The sequence below is a fragment of the Leopardus geoffroyi genome, chromosome D3, assembly GCF_018350155.1.
Source record: "Leopardus geoffroyi isolate Oge1 chromosome D3, O.geoffroyi_Oge1_pat1.0, whole genome shotgun sequence".
Classification (NCBI taxonomy): Eukaryota; Metazoa; Chordata; class Mammalia; order Carnivora; family Felidae; genus Leopardus; species Leopardus geoffroyi.
Genome location: NC_059339.1, coordinates 6,245,000 through 6,271,153, shown reverse-complemented (window position 1 = coordinate 6,271,153; position 26,154 = coordinate 6,245,000). Strand labels below are relative to the sequence as shown.

General features: G+C 47.1%; 1 protein-coding gene across 3 annotated transcripts in view; it reads left to right on the top strand.

Moving 5' to 3' along the window:
• Positions 1-2,705: 2,705 nt before the first annotated feature.
• The window catches only part of ATP6V0A2 (ATPase H+ transporting V0 subunit a2), a 42,454-nt gene continuing 19,005 nt past the window's right edge, over positions 2,706-26,154 (top strand). For all 3 annotated transcript variants that reach the window (XM_045459669.1, XM_045459668.1, XM_045459667.1), the window contains exons 1-9: positions 2,706-3,054; positions 8,691-8,769; positions 11,765-11,862; positions 13,860-13,997; positions 14,712-14,800; positions 15,579-15,705; positions 22,384-22,466; positions 24,201-24,294; positions 24,978-25,190. In XM_045459669.1, the coding sequence (XP_045315625.1) occupies positions 2,938-3,054; positions 8,691-8,769; positions 11,765-11,862; positions 13,860-13,997; positions 14,712-14,800; positions 15,579-15,705; positions 22,384-22,466; positions 24,201-24,294; positions 24,978-25,190 (1,038 nt within the window). In that variant the 5' untranslated portion in view covers positions 2,706-2,937. The remainder of the gene's footprint in view (positions 3,055-8,690; positions 8,770-11,764; positions 11,863-13,859; positions 13,998-14,711; positions 14,801-15,578; positions 15,706-22,383; positions 22,467-24,200; positions 24,295-24,977; positions 25,191-26,154) is intronic.

Below are 26,154 nucleotides of genomic sequence, written 5' to 3'. Positions count from 1 at the left end.
TTTTTGTAGCAAATTTAAAATTGCAGAATTTAATCCACACATGTAACTATCCAGATGTGCAGAGCAATGCAGGAGAGGCGTGCATTCTCACCACCGGACCAGGCTGAGCAAAATGCATGAGAGGGTCAGCTGGGTAAATAAATATTAGAAGGTTTAGTGTATCACAGGTTTCTAAAGTCAGAGGGATTTTGGTCCAAATAGATTAGTCTTTCCTTAGAAAGTTAGTATTTTCTCTAAATTTTTATTTCTGTTGAATTGGTTAATTTCCTCTATTCTAAAGAAAGAATTAAAAATCCACAAAGCCTTAAAATGTATATATTATAAAATCTATTATTTTGTGTAAAGACACAAAATAAATTGATGAGGGAGGGGCTGAGGGAAGGAAAGTAATATTGAGAGGAGAGTAAAACAAAATCAGGAGTAAAGGTAAACCTGTGAAAATACACACCAAAGACCTTGCATATAGCTAAGGGAGACCCCTTATTTAGTCTTTAGTTTACAAAAAACCAAGTATGATTAGCTACAGGAATCATAGGTGCATGGATTTAAAATAAGCTGGTTTTCTTTTTTAAAAAAAATTTTTTTTTTCAACGTTTTTTATTTATTTTTGGGGCAGAGAGAGACAGAGCATGAACGGGGGAGGGGCAGAGAGAGAGGGAGACACAGAATCGGAAACAGGCTCCAGGCTCTGAGCCATCAGCCCAGAGCCTGACGCGGGGCTCGAACCCACGGACCGCGAGATCGTGACCTGGCTGAAGTCGGACGCTTAACCGACTGCGCCACCCAGGCACCCCTAAAATAAGCTGGTTTTCAATGAAGGACAGTTTTTCCTAGTTGAGCCTTGACAGAAATTCCTCCTGTGGCTCCTTCCATGGGGACAAATGGCATGATGCAGGGGTCACTGGGGGAAATGGATGTCTTCAACCACAGCCCTGTCGTGGCCACACAGCAAATCTCAGGAGTTTTCTTTGTGGGCCAGATAAATGTAGTCCTGTTTCATACGGACTTTGTATACTGTCCGTAAACCTAATTTTGAAAAGTGATTGTCTTCCCTTTCACACGCTGATCGAATTCCTCATGCCTCCTGACTTCCCAGACGCTTCGAATGTGTTGTTGCATTTTCCAGTATAAACCTGTGAATCTAGTTCTATTTTTTACTAATTCGTATTAAACATGTAACTAATGACATAAAAAAAAGTTTCTCCCCCAACACCACTCACTATTTATATTTCATTGAGAAATACTGGATTCCCTTCTGCTTTCCCTCTTTTTCTTTGATTTGGATCTCTGTGGTTGAAGTGATTACATCCTATAGAAGGTGTAAAAAAAATTGTCTTTTGTCAAATAAAAGGAAATGCCCACTGATCAATTAATTGTAGTGATTCAGAAAGTCTTTCTCTGGCAGTTAGTGAACTAGCTCTGGAAAATTAATGACAAATTTCCAAGTGACAGATACTCGAGCCTGATTTTGTGGGCTTTGTTACGGTGACTTTTGTAGTTAAGAGGGGAAAAGCACACTTTGGCAGAAAAATGGCATCTGAGGGACCTACTATGTGTTTTTAACTTTCACGTTTATACATTCACGTATGCAGTTGAGAAATACTTACTGAGTGGCTACTACATGCTGGGCGCTGGAGATACCAAGGCTATGTCCCTTGTCTGGTGGAGCTCACATTCTAGTGGGGGAAAACTGGCAGTAAATACAGACAAGACAATTGCAGACAGTGGTAGGTGTGATGAAGAAAATAAAACAGGATGGGGTGGAGTGGGGTGGGAGATTACCTTAACTAGGCGTCGGGGACAGCCTCAGAAGCTGGAACATTTGAGCTTAGACCCGGAGGAGCCAGCTTTGAGAGGGTGTAGGAGAGGGATGTTCTAGGAAGAGGGACGAATCAGCAAGCTCAAGCGCACCTACCTGGGATGATAGCGGAAGGCAGGGGCGGCGGAGCAAAGGGAGACCAGGGCTAGGCGATGGAGATGAGCGCTTGAGGGAATAGAGGGGTCAGATCCTGTGGGATCCTGCCGGCCATGCTAAGAAATTTGGATTTTATTTGGAAAGCAGTGGCAAAAGCCAGAGAATTTAAACTGGGCCACACCAGATTTTCGTCCTGTGTCAGAGATCACTGTAGCTGCCGTGGGGAGGATCCGCAGAGCCGGTGCGGGGGTGGGGAGGCGACAGTGCCGGCGTCCGACCCGGCTTTCTGATCTGCACGGGGGGCGGGACCCGAGAGAACGGCCTCGCGGCAGGAGCCAGCCGCGAACCCACGATGTGGCGTAGCTCCGCTGGTATGAAATGTCCCGAGAGGGCAGATCTGAGACTAGGCTTTCGCGATTGCCGGGAGCTGGGGAGGGAAGGAGTGGGAACTGACTGCGCGGAGCAGGTGGAATCCTTTTCGGGTTGATGGAAATGTTCTAAAAGTGGATCGTGATGACGGCTGCACAACCACTCTGTAACCTTACTAAAAATCACAGAATTGGATACTTCAAATGGGTGAGCTTTACGGCACAAACTCAATGAAACTCATTTTCAAAAGCTCTAAAGAGTTGAGCGAAGGGCCGTTTTCTGCCTGGAGCCTCCGCAGGCGTCCGTCGGCCGCAGGATTTGTGCGGGTTGGCCCAGCCGCGGTCGCCGGCGGCCGTAACTCCGGGCGTCCATTGGTCGGCCGGCGGGGGGCGGGCGCACGCGGGAGGGCGGAACCGGAACCGGCTGTAGCCGGGGGGCGGGGCCTCGCGCGCGCTGTGGCAGCGGCGGCTGGAGCGGGGCCGCGGTGGCAGGACCGGGGGCGGCAGCTGCAGCTCGGAGCCCCATGGTGCGCGGCGGCGGCCAGGCCGCAGGAGGAACCCGAGACCCCGGTCGCCCCGGCTGACCGCACGGACCCGAGCGGCCCGGAGCCGCCGCCGCCCGTCGGGCCCCGCCGGGGCGCGGGCTGGCCAGCCATGGGGTCCCTGTTCCGGAGCGAGACCATGTGCCTGGCGCAGCTCTTCCTGCAGTCCGGCACGGCCTACGAGTGCCTCAGCGCCCTGGGCGAGAAGGGCCTGGTCCAGTTCCGAGACGTGAGTGTCGCCCGGGAGACGCGGGCCGCACCTGCCCGCCCGGCTCCGCATCCCGCCTTTCTTTCGCTCAGGCCTCCCTTCCGCGGGCTCCTGGGCAGGGGCGCGTCGCTATCTCCGTTTCGCGGGCGGGGAAGCTGGGGCCCGGCTGACCGGCCCGAGCTTCCGCAGAGCGGAGCCCGATCCCAGGGTCCGGGCGTCTGGTCCGCGGCGGCTTTGGCCGGGTTGGTTAGGAACGCTCTGTGTAGGCTTCATCCACTTCGGGTAGTGCCATCAGATGCTCCGGAGCGCCGACTCCGTGCCAGGCACAGCGCTAGACGGGAGGGCAAAATCTGTGAGGCCTTTTGGAGTCCTTCTGGAACTTACGGGGGTGGCGGGGACAAATATTAAGCAAATACGTGAACAAAATGTTTGCTGTGAAGGTAACTACAGTCGGGTGGTCAAGGAAGGCCTCTTTGAGGAGGTGACGTTTAAGCCAGGATGAAGCCTGAATGGGAAAGAGCTGGTCCTGGAAGATCTGGGGGAACAGGGTCCCAGACGGAGGGAACCGAAGGAGCCCAGACCCCGGATTGGGAATGAGCTTGGTGTGAGCACGTGGAGGGGAGGGGGTTTCTGTCGGTTTTGTTCACTGGTGTATGATGTGCATACGGCTGCCTAATAAGGAGTGGGAGTTGTCTTCCCAGCAGGTAGGGATAGACACTTGTTTATGTACGTTTACTTGTTTATTATTTGTTTACACCACGGATTGTCAGCCCCCAGGGCCAGGGGCCTCTTCTGACTTGTTCACTCCTGATTCCCCAAGACAATGGCCCCTGCCATTTGTGGGCATTAATAGGCATTTGTTGAATGAAGGAACAAGCCTTTATTGAGCGTTTGCTCTGTTCCAGATAGTGTTTTTCGTGCTAGCAACTCAGTGGTGAGCAAGGTGGACCAGGTCCTTGTGTTCTTGTTGCGCATGGCCTCGGAGGAGACAGATAAACACACTCCGTGGACAGGGATTGTGAAAAGAACAAGGTGTGGAAGGGGAGTATTAAGCAGGATCTAATACTTAGCGATTGAACTGGAAGTCCTTTCAGGGGAACATTTTATTTCCCGGGCCACAACTTTCGTCTTCTGGTTGTTTCCCTTCATCTCTCTGAGGGGCCCTTCATTTCAAAAGGGAACACCCCTACCCGAGACCTGATATCAGTGACCCTTGGGTCGGCTCCAGAGGAATGACAAGGTCAGGAAGAAAGTCTTGAATGACAGGCGAGGCTGCAGGGAAGGCCCAGATCTCTTCCTGTTTCCTGGAGCCACTTGGGCTTCAGTTCATGGTACCCACTTACCTGGTAGGGGCTGTGATCAGCTGTGAGTAGCACCGGAAGGATTCAGGAAACAGGAGCGAAACTGGCTCCCTTCTGTATAACTGGTAGATTTGTTCCTTCCTGTTAGTACTCAAGTTGAGAGAGACTGATATTATCAAGCTTAAATCTTAGAGGTTTGAACAAAGGCCCTAATTACAAAGATTCAAGTTTCACTGAGCGCCATTACATTAGGGAGTAGGGTATATTGGGATCCTTATCTGAAAATCAGAGAAAAAAAAAAGTGCATATGAAGAGCTCAGCTGTGTGTGTTTGGGTTGACTGTCAAACAGCATGGGTGCCTAGAGTAAAAGCTCCGTAACATCTGACACATTTCTTGCCCCTTTCTGGAATTCCTCACTGACTTTGCCTTCACTGGCTGGGATAACTAACATCAGTCTTTTCTGGCTTGCATAGGCTCTATGATTTTCCTTTTTAGTACTCCTGAGGGCAAGGAGGCAGGCGCAGGGTTGCTGTAGTGACAGCCCGTGAGAAGACTTGGAAAAGAAGGTTATTCCCCTAGCCCAGGGGTCTCAGTGAAGGGCAAGTTCATCTCCCTCTTCTGACAGTCTGCAGTCTGAGAACAATTTTCCCCAGTAGCCCTTGAGCTGCTGGAGTAGGAAGATGACTAGTGTGCGTATCAGTGAAACCTGCACCGGGTAGCCTCTGCTGGTTTTTCTGGGTTGAAGGTTGTTAGCCTCGGGGAGCCTGGGTGGCTCAGTCCGTTGAGCTTCTGACTTCGGCTCAGGTCACGATCTCACGGTTAATGAGTTCGAGCCCCACATCGGGCTCTGCGCCATCAGCGCGGAGCCTGCTTTGGATCCTCTGCCCCCTCTCTCTGCCTCCTACCCTGCTTGCTCTCTCTCAAAAATAAACATTTAAAATAAATAAGTAAATAATTAAAAAAAAAAAGAAATTATAGGTTGAAGGTTAGTCTTGAAATGAGTCTACATTAAAATACACTATAGTTCCCCCTTATCTTGGAGATGCGTTCCAAGACCCCCAGTAGGTGGGTTGCTATCCGAAACTGTGGAACCGCGGATCGTACTGAACGTTGTCCATATTGTATCTCTTCCTGTGCATACGTACTGTGGCCCACTGTAATTCACAGCTCAGGCACTGTCAGAGATTGACAGCAATAGAACAATTATAAAATGTACCGTAATAACAATTATGTGAATGTGTTTGCGAGGATATATGTGAGTTACATCTCTTGTCAGTTTATCTTCTTGTCCTGTACTCACCCCTCTTCTTTCGATGATGTGAGACGATAAAACGTCCACGTGACAAGAGGAAGCGAGGCGAATGATGTAGGCACTGGGCCGTGATGTGGCACTGCTATTGACCTGGGGAAGTGCCAGAAGGGGGATTGTCTGCTTCGCCACCAGGGTTGACCGCGGGCGTCTGAGACCCTGGAAAGGGTAAACTGTGGACAGGGGGCACTACTGTGCTTCCTGTCATTGGCCTAGACGTAGAGTGACATTGCCTCCCTAAAAAGAAAACAGAAACGAGATTCTGTAAAAGAAACCGCGCGGCAGAAAAAGCCAGGTGACATCTGAGACGGTGGGGGTGGTGTGTGTCACACCCAAATACGTTTGTATTGTTGCCGCAGAAATTGGCCTCCTCATAAAGAGTCTACTGTTTGTGGAACCACCATGTCCACGTGGAGTTCGCCAGTGTTTGATGTTGAAGAAAAAAAGCCCTGAAATGGGGCAGCGCCGTCGTCTGTAGACAGCTTGGGATGCATCGCTTCCTTTTCATTCTGGGCTCTGCGGATTGTGCCTGAGTCATGACGAACTTGAAAGCGGTTACTTGAGATTAGTGTGATCCCAGAAATGAACGTAAATGTGACAAGCAGAAGTGAAATGGGAATTTTTTTCTTACTTCTGGTTAATCCTTTTAAAAAAATTAGAAAAACTGAACGAGAACTGAGCCTTTGGGGTCGACTCTTCCCGGTTTGGGCAGTTTCATGGCAAGCTCTTGTCTAATTGTGGTTTCTGAGAGTGCCCAACATAAGTGATGGGGTGCAGGAAAGATAAAATTCTTGCCTTAAATGCCTTCCAACACGAGTGATCACTGTAACCTTTTTTTGTTATAAAATAATAAATGTCCATTGTGGGAAATTTAGGAAACCTAAGAATAAGATACTAACCTCTATGATCCTATTATCTAGAAATAAACACTCCAACTTTTTTGTTAATATTGGTTTAACGTTATTTTTCTAATAATGTTTTAAAATGTACATATATACGTATTTTCATATGATTGGAACCACACTGAACATATCTTTAATTTTTTCCAGACACAAATCAGAACTGATTTCCTCATTACATTTTCTTTCACTATATATATATATATATATATATATATATATATATACACACACATATATATATATGTATGTATATATACATGTGTGTGTATTTTATTGTTTTAAGCTTTGTATTAGAAGTTAAGTAGAGGGAAGAGTGTTTGGGAACAGTGAGTTCCTGTGGACCCGTAACATAAATTCATGGCCCCTCATTGCAGCCTTCCACCTCCAGACAAAATCTGTCCCTCCCCTCTCAGACCAGATTATTCTGAAGCAAATCTCGTGTGTATAATTTCTTTCATAAATATCTCCATAATTATCTCTAAAAAGTAAGGACAGTTAAAAATCATAACTACAGGGACTCCTGGGTGGCTCATTTGGTTAAGCGTCTGACTTTGGCTTAGGTCATGCTCTCACAGATTGTGAGTTCGAGCCCCATATTGGGCTCAGTGCTGACAGATCTGAGCTTGGAACCTGCTTCGGATTCTGTGTCTCCCTCTCTCTCTGCCCCTCCCCCACTCACAGTCTGTCTCTTTCTGTCTCAAAAATAAATGGTAAAAAGAATAAAACAAATCATAACCACAATATCATTATTATACTTAAATTTTTGTTAATAATTTCTATTTTTTAAATGTTTATTTTTGAGAGAAAGAGACAGAGTGTGAGTGGGGGAGGAGCAGAGAGAGAGGGAGACACAGAATCTGAAGCAGGCTCCAGGCTCTGAGCTGTCAGCACAGAGGCCAGTGCGGCATTCGAACATGGGACCAGTGAGATCATGACCTAGACCAAAGTTGGATGCTCACTGACTGAGCCACCCAGGCGCCCCTATAGTGTCTATTTTTTTTTTTTGTTTTAAGTAACCGCTGCAGCCAACATGGGGCTCGAACTCACGACCCCGAGGTCGAGTCATATGCTCTTCCGACTCAGCCAGCCAGGTGCCCCAATAATGATTTCTTAATAGAATCCAATACCTCAGTCATTTAAGACATAATTAAGAAAAACTTTTTTTAACATTTATTTAACATTTATTAATGTTGAGAGATAGAGTGCGAGTGGGGGAGGGGCAGAGAGAGAGGGAGACACAGAATCCGAAGCAGGCTCAGGGCTCTGAGCTGTCAGCACACAGCCCGACACGGGGCTCAAACTCACGAACTGTGAGATCATGACCTGAGCCGACGTCGGACACTTAACCGACTGAGCCACCCGGGCGCCCCTAAAACGTAAGTTTTAATAAGGACATAATAATCAGTTATACGAACCATAATTTTTATACCCCTTTATTGATCTGTATCATAGAATTCACCCATTTCAAGTGTACATTTCATTGTTTTTTTAGGAAATTGACTTAGGCGTCCATCACCACGATCCAGTGTTAGTAGAACATTATATCCCCCAGTAAGGTCGCTTGTGCTTACATACAGTTAATCCCCAGACCTGCCTCCAGCCCCAGGCAGTCACTGATCATCTACTTTCCGCCTCTAGATTTGCCTTTTCGGGACATTTCATGGAAAGGGAGTCGCGCCGTATGTGGCCTTTAGCGTCTTCTTGAAAGACACACTCGCATTGTTTCTGAGAGTCATCGCGGTGTTTGGTGCGTCAGTGGGGTGTTCCTCTTGATCGCCGAGCAGTGTGCTATGGTCTGCGTGTGGACCATAAGCTCTTTGACCAATTTTGTATTGTTAATAATTTTTTCTTCTATCCCTGAGGTTGACGTTCTTCTTGGTAAGTTTTTGTAGGTATCCATAGGTTTTTGCTTAGGTTAATTTTCTTCATGGGATGTTTCTGGGCCAAAGGGTATTTTTCAGGCTTTTTTTGGTAACGGTTGCCAAGCCGCTTTCCAGAAAAGCTGTGTTGGTTCCCACTCCCATCCAGTTAGTGTGTGAGGATGTACTTTTCCCTAAAGCCTTGCCCATCATATTTTATTCTTAAAATCACATTTACCTTTACATTTTAGAAATTTCAGAGCAAATTTTTCATCCTTTTCTCAGCTCAACCAGAATGTAAGTTCCTTCCAAAGAAAATTTGTTGGTGAGGTGAAGAGGTGTGAAGAACTAGAACGAATATTAGGTAAGTTTTATTTTATTTTATTTTATTTTGTTATTTTGGGGGGTTAAGTTTATTTTACTAACTTAATTATTTGTATATAAGCAAGCCTTGTTCACTTTAGAAAAATTAGAAAATATAGGCCAGCAAAAAGGAAAAAAGAACTCACCATCCTGTACTTTTTACTCTTTACCTATAAAAGTAAGGATTCGCATATATAACTACCAGGCTATTTTGTTGTCGGCTCTGTTTCTCAGGAAGTCCTGTAACATCTTTTCGTATCAATAAACAGATGGACCCCTCATCATCTTTTTTTTTTTTTTTAAGTTTATTTATTTATTTTGAGAGAGAGAGAGAGAGACGTGGGAGGGGCAGAGAGAGAGGAAGAGAGAGAATCCCAAGCAGGCTCTGTATCAGCAGTGGAGAGGGACCGTGACCTGAGCCGAAACCAACAGTAGGTCACTTAACTGAGCCACCCAGGCACCCTAGACGCAGCATCATTTTTAATGGCTGCCTAGTATTTCATGAGATTAACGTGTTATAATTTATGTAGCCAATCCCTTGTAGTTTATCATAATTGAAGACATTGTATACATGTTACTTAAAATTATACCAAAGATCAAGGGAGGCATGAAATGACAGATTGGCTTTGTTTGCAAAGGTGTTAGGTTAGTGTTCCCTTGATGGTTAAGCTTCACAGCTCAGTAGCTCAAGGCTCCTTGCTTTATCTGTAAAATCTTTACCGTCTTAGTCTAAGATAGTCATCACTGTCAATTCCAGTGTGAAGTTCTGACCGAAATGGGGGGAGGGAGAGGATGATTGCATACCACCTACTGAAGTACAAAACTTTTTTTTTAACGTTTATTTATTTTTGGGACAGAGAGAGACAGAGCATGAATGGGGGAGGGGCAGAGAGAGAGGGAGACACAGAATCGGAAACAGGCTCCAGGCTCTGAGCCATCAGCCCAGAGCCTGACGTGGGGCTTGAACTCACGGACCGCGAGATCTTGACCTGAGCTGAAGTCGGACGCTTAACCGACTGAGCCACCCAGGCGCCCCAAAACTTTTTTTTTTTTAGGAGGATGAAAGAGGGGTGCCTGGGTGGCTGAGTCAGTTAAGCGTCTGACGTGGGCTCAGTTCATGATCTAAGAGTTAGTGAGTTCGAGTCCTGCTGCGCTGACAGCTTAGAGCCTGCAGCCTGCTTCAGATTCTGTGTCTCCCTCTGTCTGCCCCTCCCCTGCTTGCACTCTTTCTCTCTCTCAAAAGTAAACATTAAGAAAAAAAAAAAGAAGGATGAACAGAAAAACATGGGGATGAGTGAGCCAAGGAAGGGACAGAATATGACTTTCGAAATAACTTTTAAAAAAAATTTTACTTACATACATATATATATATATATATATATATATATATATATATATGTATTTATTTATTTAGAGAGGGAGAGAGAATCCCAAGCAGGCTCCCTGCTGTTATCACAGAGCTGAACACAGGGCTCAGTCTCACAAACTGTGAGATCATGATCTGAGCTGAAGTTGGATGCTTAACCAACTGAGCCACCCAGGTGCCCCTGGAATGATTCCTAATAGCTAATATTTATTGTGGATCTTTATCTTTTTGAAATTTATTTTATTTTTTTTATTTGAGAGAGAGGGAGGGGGAGGAGCAGAGTGAGAGAGAATGAGAGACAGAGAGAGAGAGAGAGAGAGAGAGAGAGAGAGAGAGATTGAATCCCAAGCAGGCTCCACGCCCAGTGCACAGAGCCCAATACGGGGCTTAATCCCACAACCCTCAGATCATGACCTGAGCCGAAATCAAGAGTCAGATACTCAACCAAGTGAGCCATGCAGGCACCCTGGATTTTATGATTTAACTGGAGATTTTTAAGGCCAAAACACTTTTAATGATCTGAAATCTATTCCTTGCATATTGTTTGAAGTCCTAGTTCCTTGTGTGGATCGTGTACGATAGAGTGACCTCATATTCCTTTCTTTGCAATATAGTGAGTCCTTGGGCAGGTTGTGGATTAGGAATGAGGTTTTTAAAGGCAGTGACAGCACATTAGGCACGTATAGGACTTCCTGTAGCTTGAACTGTTTCAAAAAACATATAGACTTCAAAAAGGAAAACAGATTTCCCAAGTAAATTAGGTTTCATTGGTGAAACGATTTGTATCCCATTTCCGGAAACCTCTTAAGCCCCGTGCTTCCTTTGTTATCCTGTTAGGGAGACATCCTCACCTTTCTGTTTCTTTCTCTCTCAATAAAATAACTAGTAACCGTTCTCCAAGATATTCTGTCCGGTTATGAGTTTACCAGGCGTTGTGACTTGCATCCTAAGGACGCGGATGCTTCATGGCATTGAAAATGTAAACTGAAGAAATTCAGTTAATTTTGCCTGGTTCACTGCGAGTTTTATGAATCTGGCTGTTGACATAAGTAGGGAAGCAGCGCGGATTGTTGTGAGTCCGAACAGCCTGGCCAGCGCGGAGCTCTCCGGAGAGCCTGGCTCTCTGTCCTGTGCCCTCAGGGCTCCCTGTGCCCCTCAGGGCTCCGTGCGCTGCTAGAGGCTGTGCTTCTCCTGGGGGATACTTACTTCCTCCTGACGGCACCTGCCAGGGAGTCCCGCTGCTGTCTCCGGTGGGGACGATTCTAGGTCTATCCCTGGCTTATCCTGCACTTCTGAGTGTGTCTCATCTGCAGGTACAGAAACAGCTGCGACTCCAGAGTTCTTTAACTAGGGTCTCAGACATGAAGGAGACTTGGGGGATTTCAGGGAATGTTTGTCAGGTTATTGTCGATCTTGTCACTGCGTGCTCACCTCTGTAGGTGGTATTATTTTGTAGATCTTTGGAAGCGAGGTTGTAAAAGGCTTTTTATAAGTCAGTTGGAGTAAGCAAGACTTCTGTGCATTCAGACATTAATTTTGAGGCGGCCCAGGAATGGTTGGGATGGAAAATGTTCTGACTGAAATGTCTTCGAGTGGGTTTTTGAGTCTAATTTACCTTTTATTCCCACAGCATATTTGGTACAGGAAATTAATAGAGCTGATATTCCCCTGCCTGAGGGAGAGACCAGTCCTCCTGCACCCCCTCTGAAACAAGTCCTAGAAATGCAGGTAATGTGTTTCTGAAGAAGCTGTTTTAGGTCGCCGATCGCAGACACTGCTCGTCTACTGAGTTTATATCGTCCAGGGCTTGTCGGGTTTTCTTCTCAAAACCATGGAATGAAAACTAAAGAACAATGCAATGGTTAGCCCTCCAAGTTTTGTGTTTTTTTTGTTTTTTGTTTTGAGAGAGAGGAGGGGCACAAGTGAGCGAGGGGCAGAGAAAGAATCCAGGAGGGTTAGAAGGAGAGAGAGACAGAGAGAGAGAGAGAGAGAGAGAGAGAGAGAGAGAGAGAGAGAGAAGTGGGGCTTGAACTCAACTGAAGCGGGATTCGAGCTCACCTGATGTAGGACTCGAATTCATGAGCTATGAGATCATGACCTGAACCGAAGTTAGATGCTTAGCAACTGAGCCACCCAAGTGCCCAGCCCTCCAAATTTTAAGTGTAATTTAGTTTTCTTGTAAAATGTAAGATGCACGCTCCCTTTCCAGCTGGTGTTGAGCTGAAGCTAATGAAAATTGGGTTGTGAAATGGGGTGCTTAGTCAGGTAATGTTTCTGAAAGTACGTTCCGGGCTTATCCGGGCTTTAGCATGCCTCTCCTGGCGTGAGTAAGGGAATCTTCAGTCCTGGACCCTTTGCCTTCTGCCAGACTCACGGACCTCCCCTCTGATGCTCAGAAGCTAGTATGAAGGTGATAGGTTATTCCAGGTCAGCAGCAAACAATTCCTTGTCCCTGAGTTCAGTGTCTCAGGGATACAGCGTTCCCCCCAAGAACCCTGGCTTGTCTTGTTAGTCAGCGCCCCTGTGGCTTATCCCCCGAGGGTTGTGTCGATCGTCTGATAGTTCATCGCACTGGGAACTAGACTAGAGCCCCTTAGAGCTCTTCTGAAACAATCAGTATTGTGTAGCCAGGACCATTCCATGGCTGGCCACTCTGTTTATCTGGGAGGAAGTCATTTAACATTTGTTATATGAGTGGACTTGAGAGAGAATTGTACAATCAGATGAGTTGAAAGCGGTCATCTGGTTTGGCCTGTTTGATGGGTTGTTTGTGATATAATGACAATTTCGGTGATTACTGAGTATTTACAGTTTTCGTAAAAGGCAGAGCACAAGTAATGGACGTAGTATGTCAAGGGATTTGTTTGCATACAAGTTTTCAGTGAGTCAGGGATTTGTTCTGCAGATCTCTGCCTCTGTTGTTCGAATACTTAAGTATTGTTAAAGAAAGATGCCTGCGGTGTAATTGATTAAGAAAGAAGATTCGATCTCAGGGCATCCTTCAGCCCAATTAATCGTGTAAGTGCAACTTATACATGTAGACTCTTTTTTTTTTTAACTTTTAATTTTTTTTTTTTTTTTTTTTACTGTTTATTTTTGAGAGAAAGAGAGGAGAGTATGAGCGGGGGAGGGGCAGAGAGAGAGAGGGAGACACAGAATCCGAAGCAGGCTCCAGGCTCTGAGCTGTCAGCACAGAGCCCGACACGGGGCTCGAACTCATGAACTGCAAGATCATGACCCGAGCCGAAGTCGGATGCTTAACCGACTCAGCCACCCAGGCGCCCCTATACATGCAGCCTCGTAACTAGAGGCTGGGAATATTTATGCTCTGAAAAGGTGACCTCAGTTTTTTTCTGTGTTGCAAATAAACAGAAATGTAGACTTGAAAGAAGGAGACTGTTTGATGTGTGACGGTGGGTAAGCAGATGAAGGAAAATCCACACAAGTGGTGGGGGCTGAGATCAGGCCAGACCAGCCCAGGGTACCGTGAGTCATCACCTGCGACACCTCCATCGTGCGTGGTGTCAGCTTCTTAGGAGTTCCCTGAATCAGTACGAAACCATAAACGATGGACCTTTAAAATCTCCGCATGCTTCCGTATCCCTGTCCGACTATCGGATTCTGGCTTGTTAAGCCCTGTCCTGGCTCTAGTAAGTGTGTGAAAAAATGACGAAACTACACTTGGAACGGACCTGTCCTCTTAAGTAACTGCCCTTTTGTTTTAGGAGCAGCTGCAGAAGCTCGAGGTTGAGCTGAGAGAAGTCGCCAAGAACAAGGAGAAACTGAGGAAGAACCTGCTTGAACTGATTGAGTACACTCACATGCTCAGAGTGACAAAAACCTTCGTGAAACGAAATGTGGAGGTACTGACCACACACGTGAGGAAGTGCATTTCTTTTGTAAAACTCTCGTTCCCGTAAGGTTTCTCTTTCCGCTATTCGTTATCAAACAGGTTCATTTTGATCTTAGCTTTATTTTTCAGTCGGGTTATATGACATGAACAAAAAAAGTGTTGAGCTTTTCCCCGTGTTGGTTGATTTAGCGATAACGATACTTCCTATTTGTAAAATCTTTAGTTTTCAGTTGAAAAAAATCTTTTTGTGTTCGTGAGGGAAAAAATGGGAAAGTAGAATTTGAGCTCTAAAATTTAGGTATTTTTTTTCTTTTTCTTCACCAAATTACTAAGAGTAAAAGAATTAACAAAAAAGTCTTTGTAAGAGTGGAAACAGTCTACATAATAGTCTGTCCTCAGCTGAGTAGGGAGGGGAGTCTGTTCTGTCAGGGCCGTTTCGTTTGGCGTGGTGACATCTGACTGAGCACTCTGTCTCCAAGCGAAGTGGTGACATAAATTGTAACTATATCTCTAGTGAACGACTTCAAGTAGCTTATAAAAAAAGGGACGGGGCAATGATCGTTTTTATTTACCAGAGCTGTGTTCCACGTCTAGGTTGTCTTGGGGTGTCGGCGTCCAGATCTGGCACCCAGTTAGGATGCCCTATAAACTTGTTTGGAAACATGACTTGGGAAATAAAGTGTCACTTTTAATAAGACACACTTGGTTTCATATTTCTTTGTAGTTTGAACCTACTTATGAAGAATTCCCTCCCTTAGAGAATGATTCCTTGTTGGACTACAGCTGTATGCAGAGGCTGGGAGCAAAACTGGGGTAGGTGACAACCACCGGGGGGGCCGAGCATCGCTGTCCTTGTCGTCAGTGGAGGGATGAGAGCTACCATTTGAAGGCCTGTGATGGAGTGAAAGAAAGTGCATGTCTATTTAAGAAAACACTGTACTCCTGTATTTGCTGAGTTGGATTATTCAGCTGTATTGACTTTTTAGCTAAATACCATGGGGATTTCTTCTTTCAGTATAATGAGCTGGAAAGAAGGAACGTTTATGCCATTCAGTGTTATATCAATAAGCCTACAATAATAGGTCAGTGACGCATCAAGTCCTGTTTTGTTTGGTGGAAACATAGGGGCTAAACTGAGTTGGTTAATTAATTAATTGATTTTTTAATTTTTTTAAAACGTTTATTTATTTTTGAGAGAAAGAGAGAGAGACACACACAGAGCGTGAGTTGGGGCGGGGGGGGGAGGGCAGAGAGAGATGGAACACAGAATCCGAAGCAGGCTCCAGGGTCTGAGCTGTCAGCACAGAGCCCAGCGAGAGGCTCAAACTCAAGAACCGTGAGATATGACCCGAGCCAAAATCAAGAGTTGGACACTTAACGAACTGAGCCACCCAGGCGCCCCAGCTATACATTTTAAAGGATGTTTCAAAAATTTTTGACCCAGCATTTTAGATATTTTGCATTTGGAGGGCTTTCCAGATACCCTTTTCACCATTTTTCCAGAAATGAAAGTCTTCATTTCTCCTTTTAATGCAATTTGAGAATTCAATTGCTTTTCAATTGACTACAGGCTGCTTTTATTGTCTCATAGGTTTGTATCTGGCCTAATTAACCAAGGGAAAGTTGAAGCATTTGAGAAAATGCTGTGGAGGGTCTGCAAAGGGTATACCATCGTGACCTATGCAGAACTGGATGAGCCCCTCGAGGACCCTGAAACTGTGAGTCGATGTCCCGATCACCTTTTAACCATGACAGACTGGCAGCAGAGTTGGGGGCGCAGTGCACAGGGAGCCGCTTGAGAGCGGGGTGTTCACCTGATGGCTTGTCATCCTCGAGTACCTTCAGGTGTAGCTCTAAAGTCTAGGACTTTCTCCTCGATGGCAGCCGGGAAATTACCGTAGACACGTTGCTACTGTCCGAGCCTCAGACCCCATTGAGGTTTCCCCCGTCGTACCACAGTCCCTTTTATAGCAGACAGTCTAGTTTTGAATCACAGTTTGGATCTAATTGTCATGTCTCTTTGGTCTCCTTCATTCTGGGACAATTTCTCAGTCTTTTCTTGACTTTCACGACCTTGACATTTGAAAATGATTATAGATCAGTTGTTGTTGTTTTGTAGAATGTCTCTGCATTTGGGTTTGTCTGCTGTTTTCCCAGGATTAGATTCAGGTCATGCGTCTTTTGCAGGAGTGATGCTATGTTCTCCTCCCTGCATTCTCGTGGGCACACGATTTAGTTTGTCCCATTGCTGGTCACGTCGCTTTGATCACTTGGCCAAGGTGGTGACTCCTCGACTTCACTGTGAAGTCACTCCTTTTCCTTATAATTAATAAGTGTTTTAGGGGAAGTGCTTTGAAACTCTGTACCTATCCCATTCCTTACCAGATTTTCAGTTCTTTGTTTCCCATTTGATTCAATGAATTATACTCTTACTGTAATTATTTATTTTGATATTAAAATTCTCTAGATTTGGCCACTCGGGGCCCATTCAGGCTGGCTGTTCTGTCCTTTTTTCTGTGCTGCCATCATTTTTGGAGCACTTGTGCTTTTGAGCACAACAAGCTGTCCAGATTCATTTTGTGATCCCCTCACACAGCCGTGGAATCGGCCATTTCTCTATGAGCCTGGTACTCTTTAGTGGAGAATGGTATTTAGAAGCCAAGGGGTAGTCTCTGGATATGCCCGTTGTTAATTGAGGAGTTGTGTTCCCCAGTCTGTCACTGGACAGCTCTAGGACACACACACACACACACACACACACACACACACACACACAACTTTATTTCTGGGCCTGTGCGTACATACTGAAAACTGTGAGTTCGCATTCAATTCCAATCCAACACCACAGAGTTCAGTCTCAGTTCCTCCATTTCTGTTTTTGTAACGTTTTCCTTTGATGGTGAGAAACTCGGCTGCTGTTGTTGTAGTATTTTTACTTATTTTCAGTCCTCTCGCCTGTAACCGACCTTCCCGTCAGTGTCTCATTTTTGCCACTCCCACATCCCCCTGTGCGGAGCCCTGAGCTCCCCATGCCAGGTGGGCCCCTGGTGTGGGTGCCCTCCTCACCCTGCCTGGGCCGCTCCCCTACGTAGATGCTCTGCCCACCTTGCTTCAGCTCTGGCTTTGCCCAGGCCATTTTTGGTCTTCCCCTCCTTCTGGGTCCATCCCTGCACATGCACTTAAGGCTTTAGGACTGAATTATTCAGGAAGGGAAGTAGAGGGGCAGGAGAGACAAAGAGCCCTCATCACTTTTTAAAATCTCTATGGTTTTTTTTTTTTAGATTTTACAATAAAAATAACTATATTGCTCTAAATGAGGATGAACTGATCTATTAAAGGTAGAAGAGGAACTTTAGCTTCTTAATTTTGAGGAAAGGGTTTGTGGGTTTTTTTTTTTTGTTTTTTGTTTTTTGTTTTCTAAATTTGCCTCAGGAATTTTGGCTGTAAGATTACTGTATGTCCCATTGTAGTTGTGACACATAAAGAGGAATTTGGCTGTGAAATGGATTTTCATAAACTTTAGCCTGAAAAAACCACGCATGTTTAACCTAATGTGTGAAAATCTAATCAGTCAAGTTGTTCATTAACCGTCCACCTGTGATCTTTTCTACTCTTTTGTGGCTCCTGTAGCTGCCACTAGCAATCTGTTTCTTTGTCCTTCAACTGTGACCTTTATGACCTCTGTATGTAAAACTGAAGATAGAAACCATTCTGCAGTGGCATTACCTATTCTTTTGAGCTTTTTCTTTTCCTTTCTTTTATTATTATTTTTTTTATTATTTTTTTTTTAATTTTTTTTTTAACGTTTATTTATTTTTGAGACAGAGACAGAGCATGAACGGGGGAGGGGCAGAGAGAGAGGGAGACACAGAATCGGAAGCAGGCTCCAGGCTCTGAGCCATCAGCCCAGAGCCCGACGCGGGGCTCGAACTCACGGACCGCGAGATCGTGACCTGCGCTGAAGTCGGACGCGCAACCGACTGAGCCACCCAGGCGCCCCTATTATTTTTTTTTAAAGAGAGAGAGGGAGAGGGGCAGAAGAAAGAGAGATTGAGAGAGGAAGAATGCAGATGAATCTTAATCAGGCTCTGTGCTCAGCTCACCTGGGAGCCTGATGATGGGCTTGACCCCACAACCACGAGATCATGACCTGAGCCAAAATCAAGAGTCAGATGCTCAACTGACTGAGCCACCCAGGTGCCATTGAGCTTTTTCTTTATTAAGAGGACCTATCAGTCATTCTCATGCAGAACTTGCATTCAAATTAAAATTTTTTTCTATATATTTCTAAGCTCTTTTATGGCAGGCTTTTACCAGCTATGTGAAAGGGCATTAAGTACCTGTGAAGAAAGAGAAGTGGATTAGAGAGATGTGTATCTTGAAAATACAGCAATTTCTCCATAATTACAAGAGAGATGCATGCTGGTTGTAGAAAATTGGGAACGGTACCGAAAACGTGAAGGAGAAAATCTGTCCCCTGTGGTCCTGTTCAGAAAGAGCCACTGCTGACATTTCAGTGTGTTATTCTTTTAGTGCTTGTTCTGGGTGTTCGATTTGGCAGCTTCTTCTCTGGTTCTAGGATTTGTGTGTTCTGATCCCTTAGTGTCATCACAGACCCCAGAGCTTATTTCTGGCCATTGTCCCCTTGTCGGTCTGGTTTCTAGATGCGATGCTGGACTCCGGCGATTTCACTGGGTTTTCTGATTTGTATTTCGTGTTGTGAACTGTCCCTGTGCCTTCTTACGCCCGAAGTGGTTGACATGGTACTATTGTTAAAATTGTTATGGAATCTTCGAGGTCAGGTGTACTATAAATGCCGTTTCTTTCTTCCCCCTGTTTCGTTTCTTCAATTACTTACTTTGAAATAATTTCAGTTTCCAGAAAAGTTGCCAGAAGAGAACAGAGACTTGTCATATCCCTTCACCCACATTTCCGTGTCGTTAACAGGTTCCCACGTTTGCTCTGTCACCCGTGTGCTCTCTCTGTGAGTCTCTTCCCGTTTTCTCTAGGCGCTTTGCACACTTTCTACAAGGAAGCCATAGACTCTGTCACCCCTGGGTCACTCCAGCGCGGGTACCCCCAAGCAAGGACACTCTTCCACAACCACGGGGGCCCCTCCGAAAGAGGGAAAGAGCACGGGTGTAGCTCTTTTGAACACTCCGAACTTGCCATGCCCGCCTCCCAGCAGATTGCCTTTCTTCCTTCCTGATCCAGCACCTCCCCTGGGTCTGTAGTCGCGTCTGGAACAGGCTGACCCCATCCCTCTGGGCCACTTGATGTTTCGTCACCACCAGACTCGGGCCATATGTTCTTGGCAGGGACACCTTGGAAGTGACGCTCTGGCCATCTCCGCGCATCTCGTCAGGTGCGGGCCTGTAACGTCGACCTGGTCACGTGGCCGTCTGCCGGGTTCCTCTGCTTTCATGGCGTCGTGTTGCCTTTTGTGATTGATTAGTAGCTTGGCGGGAGGTATTCCAAGTGGTGCTAGTGTCCCGATCGCCAGCCTGCCCACCACCTGTAGCGTCCATTGACGGCCCTCGAATCTGCCACCTCCGTCATGGTTGCCACGTGGTAACCATGTGGGTTCTCGATTTCCATCATTCCTTCTGTACTTACTAGCGATTCCACGGAAGGTAGCGCTTCTCCCCTCTCGCATCCACGGGCTCATGGCTTCCCATTGTAGTTAATGACTTGTAATCTGTCACACTCAGTGTTTATTTGGACGCCCAAATTGTCCCTGATTCAGCTACAGAAGGTCCCTTCACACATGTTCCTGTGTCGTTTGGCCTGTCGTTAGCGTTCACTGAGCATTCCCTTACTTTCTGGCAGCACAACACATTCCAGCCTCATCTTGGGCTTTCGGGGCCTGGCCTGGACCCAGCCATTTCTCCAAGGACCCCTGGTTCCTTTTAGTGGACGGTGTTTACAAAGGTCTGGGTGCTCGAGTGCCCACCGCGTACGGGAGTGTCGTTGTTTCTGGGCCCTTCCAGCGGTAGCATGTGTGTGTGCACACACACGCACACGCACGCACACCCGCACATGTCCACACGCACAGCTGTCACCACCTCTGTGGCTCCCTGTGCTTATATTTTATAAAGCTATGTGTTCCAACTATAACTTAAAATTCTGATCAGTTCTTTCTAGACTTAACCTTTTTCCAGCTCTTTTCTGACAAGTGAGAAATCTGGCTCCCCTTATCCTCAACGTATTTCATGAATCGCTCAGTTTACTGATTTATTCAGTGTAACCGGTCTCCTAACCACATCAACCATCTCCTGCAACCCCCTGGCCACCCTTTGTCCTTGCCTTGGGACCCACCTGCCTGGGCTTCTCTGAGGCTCCCCAGCCTGTTCCCCCACCTCCTGTGGCCCAGGGCTCGATTCTTAGACTGCTTCTCTCCTCTCTCTGCCCCTAGGGTTCCTGTATAATTTCACAGCTTTAAATACTGCCTCCCAAATGTATATCTAGAACTTGGACCTCTCTTCTCAAAAACAGACTTTTCTGTATAACTGGCTACTCTGTGTCTCTTTTAAAAATCTGAAAGACATTTCCACCGGGTGCCTAAAACTGGACCTCCCGATCTTTCCTCTCCTACCTGCCCTGCCAGGCATGCCCATCTCGGTAGGGGGCTACTCAGTCCTTCCAACTGCTCAGGCCCAGAGCCTTGGGGGTCGTCCTGACTCTTCTCTTTTTCCTCACACCTCATGATTCATCCTGTAGCGGCATGATTGGCCATGTCTTTTGAATAGGAAGAGACTCTGGCCTTTCTCGTCACCTCCACCCTGCTCCACACCTCAGGTACATCCATTCTGCAGGAGCCTCTGTCCTGAGCTCCTGCCCTGGCCACTGCCCTGCTGTGCTCTCTCCTCCCAGCATCCAGAACAATCCCTGTAAGATCACGTCACTCCTCTACTTAAAACCTTCCAGTGGCTTCCTGTCTCACTTGGCAAAACACCCAGAGCCTTGCAGTGTCACCTCTTGTGGCCTCGTCACATGTCTGACCTGTCCACGCCCTTTCCGTGTATGGCCTTCTTGCCTTCCCTGCTCCTGCTTCTCTTTGAGCTCTTCTGGGCCTCGGGAGGTCCTTCCCTCAGTGGCCGCACGGCTCCCTCCCTTCCTTCACGCCTTTAAGCTCCAATGCTCTTCTCAGGGAGGCCTTCCCTGGTCACCCTATTCAAAATCACCACCCCAGCCTCCCCTCCCTTTCTCCTCTTCCAGCTCTGTTTTCTTTACAGCACTTACGGCCATTTGGTATGCTGTGTTTTTCTTTGTGTCCCTCGCTGCCAACTTGACTACGAGCTCCCCAGCCCTCCCAGGTCAGGGATTTTTGTCTCTTTTGTTCAGTTCTATATTCCTAGCACCTAGAACAGTGCCTGGGAAATAGGCCAAAAACCTATTCAGTTTTACGTCTAGAATATTTGTAAATACGGTCAATTCTCAGTATTTATGGTAGCTCTGTAGGGTCTCCACGAACACATGAATGAATAACACTGAACCAGCATCCTAGCAGAAATGCAGCCTTAGGTTTCTGTGAGCCTCTGGTCACATTTTGTCCACCAGCCAATAATAACCTTGTTTTATGTGTGTTTCTATTTAGTGTGTATTATTGATTCATTGAACACTGAACTCTGCTAGCAGCACTATGAGTTACGCCTGAAGGAACCTTATCTAACCCACGCATTTTCTCTGTCTTCACTGCCTTCTTGGGCTCAGGAACGCTAGCTAGCACGTCAGCATTCTGCCTGAGGACCATTTTAGATAGTGAAACCTGCAACAAAGAGCACAAATCTGAAAGACATGATCCTAACCAAACCATGAAAAGGACCCTTGTGTACAGGATGAGAGGGAACAAGAAGGCAGAGAGCCGCCCTGTTTGACCTCAGCTGGAGTACGCACATCGAGTGGCTCCAACTTTGGGCTGCTCTGCGGTGTCTATAAATGGCCAAAGCCACGGCCGGTACTGCTCTCAGGGTCATGAATACAGCGTGGCCAGTTTGGGTGAAGTGTCGTGACGGAGTCTGCAGAGGCCAGGATGGCTGCGTCTGCTACAGGAATGAACCAATGAACTTTTTTTTTTTTTTTTTTATAAAATTTTTTTTTTTTTCAACGTTTATTCATTTTTGGGACAGAGAGAGACAGAGCATGAACGGGGGAGGGGCAGAGAGAGAGGGAGACACAGAATCGGAAGCAGGCTCCAGGCTCTGAGCCATCAGCCCAGAGCCTGATGCGGGGCTCGAACTCACGGACCGCGAGATCGTGACCTGGCTGAAGTCGGACGCCTAACCGACTGCGCCACCCAGGCGCCCCACCAATGAACTTTTTAACAGAGTTTTTGCTGCCAGGGTTTTCAGAGATCTGGACACAGGAGTAACAATGATCCTGGTTTATTCTTTTAGGGAGAAGTCATAAAGTGGTATGTGTTTTTAATATCCTTTTGGGGAGAGCAGATTGGCCACAAGGTTAAGAAGATATGTGATTGGTAAGAACACGAAACATTTCATTTGATGCGTTTCTTTGTATTCAGTAGTCTCTAGTTTTCCTTAAAAAACCCCTCCGTGTTTGAAGGGAACTACGGTGAGTGCAAAGTCTGTTGCGTTCTGTTATGTATCTTTGCTGTAATACCATGTTTGTTTATTTATTTATTTTGAGAGAGCACGTGCTCATGAGCAGGAGGAGGGGTAGAGAGAGAAGAGAGAATCCCAAGCAGCCTCCATGCTGTCCACACAGAGCCCGACGTGGGGCTTGATCTCACAAACTGTGAGATCCATGACCTGAGCCGAAATCAGGAGTCAAGACGCTCAACCGACTGAGCCACCCAAGTGCCCCTGTGATACCATGTTTTTAAACATTCAATTCGTCACCTCTCGTCAGCGTTACACTTAAAATAATTGAGAAGTAGAGATCACGTTTAATAACATTCTTAATTTTATTTTCTCTTTGGGAATCAGGGCTTAAGGATAATCCGAGAAGGAGTCACGTTTTAGTATTTTGTGCCTTCCTGGGGCTTTGAGCTCCGCAGAGGCCCGTGTGTCATCACTGAGCGTACGGTTCCTCTTTTGCTCAGTGTTTGACAGGTTTCTCTGCACTGTGGGGGAGGAGGCCTGGTGAGTGGTGGGGACTGAGTGGCTTCACCGCCCACGCCCAGGGCGGGCTGGGTAAGTCACCACGTCCAGGCTCCCTCCCTGTAAGAGGGAGCGGCACTTTCCTCCCTCCCTGGGCTTCGGGACTGAGGCCACAGAGGCAAGACACTCCCGTGCAGCGTCGGCCGCCGCCACGCGCTAAGGAGTGTCACAACGGAAATCTCTCTGTGACTTGTTCTCATCAACAGTGGAAAAATAGGAAAAGCCAAACAAAAAAGTCAAAAGAATGCCGTTTGTTTTTAGATGGCTTATTTCCCGTGGGGGTGAGGCTGGGGCTTGGTATTTCCTTTATAAAGTGTTTCCCAGAGTCGGGTACTCTGTCACCGGTGATATGGAAAGTAATTTTAAGTGTTACATGGACAAACCTGTTGTTAATTTCATAGATGTTTATTCAGTGTACATTAGAAAAACTGTCACCAGCACACAAGCCCATGATTTCACACACAGTGTTGCTTAGGATAAGGCTAGAGTGAGTATTTAATTTTAATAGTCAGAACTTACAATGTTAAGTGTGGCAGGAAGGTGTCAAGGCAGAAGGGAGAGTGCAGTAGGGAGGCACACCTCGTGTGTTTCGGGTGCCACGCAGCCCCCCAAGGAGACGGGCCCTGGGAGGCGAGGGAGGGGCTCCCTGCACCCACCACGTGTCCAAAGCAGTTGCTAGGACACCGGAGCTTTTTTTTTTCTCCCCCTCCCTTTATTTTCTCTTTCTTTTAAAAGTAATGACCGTTGTGTGTTCAAACCTGTTTAATGAATTCCCAGCCCAAGGATTGGGGTGGATTTCCGAAAGTTGGAATGGGGAGCAAGCTCCGGGAACGATCGGGGCAGGGAGGGAACACGGAACCAAGAGAGAGCGTGCTAAATGTGTTGAAGCCCATAGACATTTGTCGAGTGTCTCCGTGTACAAGGCCTCAGCGCGGGCAGGTGCCTGTGTCTGACCTTTTTCTCCCAGAAGGCTGCTTTTGTTCCTTTCTGGAGGGAGATGTGCCCACGTGGTGCACCGAATTCGGTTCTAGTGTTTGCTGTCGCCTCTCCTGGTCCTGACGGGCGTGAGACTGTTGCATTCTGTCTTGTAGTTACCACTGCCACGTTTACCCCTACCCGAATACAGCTGAGGAGCGGAAGGAGATTCAGGAGGGGCTCAATACCCGGATTCAGGATCTCTACACTGTGAGTAAACCGTTGCCTCCTTACCTGAGGTGTGTAAAACATTTACAAGTCCATTTACCTTGGTTTTCAATGTGGAAACTTTTGGTTGTGGACACATCAAGATGTTCTTGGGAGATTGGAAAGTGACTCACCTCGCTCCTCTTTGTGGAAGTTTTATTTTAGCCACCTGTGAGAAATCTAGGTGGTGATGGTGGGACTTTAGAGAAGATCCTCTGGTCATCGCAGGAGACAGGCGACCCGTTTAAAGTGGTGGCTGTCATTTTTTTGCCTTCACTACTTCAATGACCGTTCCTCCTTGTATCAGCGAGGGCTCTGGGCGGCAAGAAGTGGACTCCCACCCACCTAAGCAGAAGGGGGTTTCAGGCCCGAATGTGACACGGTGGAGTTGGTGGCTCTCGGGGCTGACCGGGCACGGAGCCGAGACTGGGAATGAATGGGAAGGATGGGAGCTCCGTGGGCCCAGCCAGGCCGCCGTGCTGGCACCCAAATGGTAACACCCAGCCACCTCCTGTGCCCTGGGGGCTGTGTCCTGGAGGGGCAGCTCCCGAGAGAGCATCCGATCGGCTGGGCTGCTTTCCGCCTGCCGCCTGGTGGTCCTGGCGGCCGGGAAGACACGGAATGAGCCCAGGAGGGGCCGGTGCCGGGGACAAAAGCTGGGAAAGCCTGTGTTTGTTCCCACGCAGGTGCTCCACAAAACCGAGGATTATTTAAGGCAAGTGCTGTGTAAAGCCGCCGAATCCGTCTACAGCCACGTCATCCAGGTGAAGAAGATGAAAGCCATTTACCACATGCTGAACATGTGCAGCTTCGACGTGACCAACAAGTGCCTCATCGCCGAAGTCTGGTGTCCTGAGGCCGATCTGCACGAGCTGCGCCGGGCGCTCGAGGAGGGGTCGGTAAGGCGGCCGGGACCAGACAGAGGGACCGGGGCTGCTCTGGGGACGCCTGAGAACCCGGGAGACGCCAAGGAGCGTGGGAGTGTCTGGGAGCGGGGAGAGGGCTGTGCTGACTCCTGTCCTGGACCGATGCCCCGGAGAGCGTGTCATCCGAGGGCGTGCGCATACGCACACGGCTTTCATTGGCTCTTCTGGTCGTGTGGTTAGAGAAGTAAAACATACATATAACAGAAGAGACGCAGTGAAGTGGCTTCCTCCTACCCTGTCACCTCAGAGACAAGGGCTGTTTTCTGCTGGGTCTTTGGGTTTCTTAACTGAAGGGTAAGCACATACGAATGGATATCTTCTTGCTTTCACGGAAGGTTGCTGGTTATTCATTCTGTTCTTTTCACTTAATAGAACTTCCCTACTTTTTATACTATTTAATACTTTGCTCTACGGATGTGCCATGGCCTGGGGACCTGGCTGCCTGCTCACTTAGGCGGTGTGGTGCCTGATGTGACCAGTACCACCGTGGCAACCACTACTTGGCCGTGGCAGTTCACATACACAGGTCTGTCGGAGGAGAGGCCCAGATATGGAATTGCTGGGTCAGTTTTGATGGATGGTATCAGCTACTGCGTTTCTCTTACTTTGAATGAGGTTAAAAGTTTTTTATCAGGGGCTCCTGGGTGGCTCGTTGGTTAAGCGTCCGACTTCGGCTCAGGTCAGGACCTCATAGTCTGTGAGTTCAAGCCCCGCATCGGGCTCTGTGCTGACAGCTCAGAGCCTGGAGCCTGCTTCGGATTCTGTGTCTCCCTCTCTGCCTCTCCTCTGCTTGTGCTCTGTCTCTCTCTTAAAAACAAATGAACATTAAAAAAAAAATTACCACAACCCCAAACCTCTGGGACGCAGCAAAGGCGGTCATAAGAGGAAAGTATATAGCAATCCAGGCCTTCCTAAAGAAGGAAGAAAGATCTCAGAT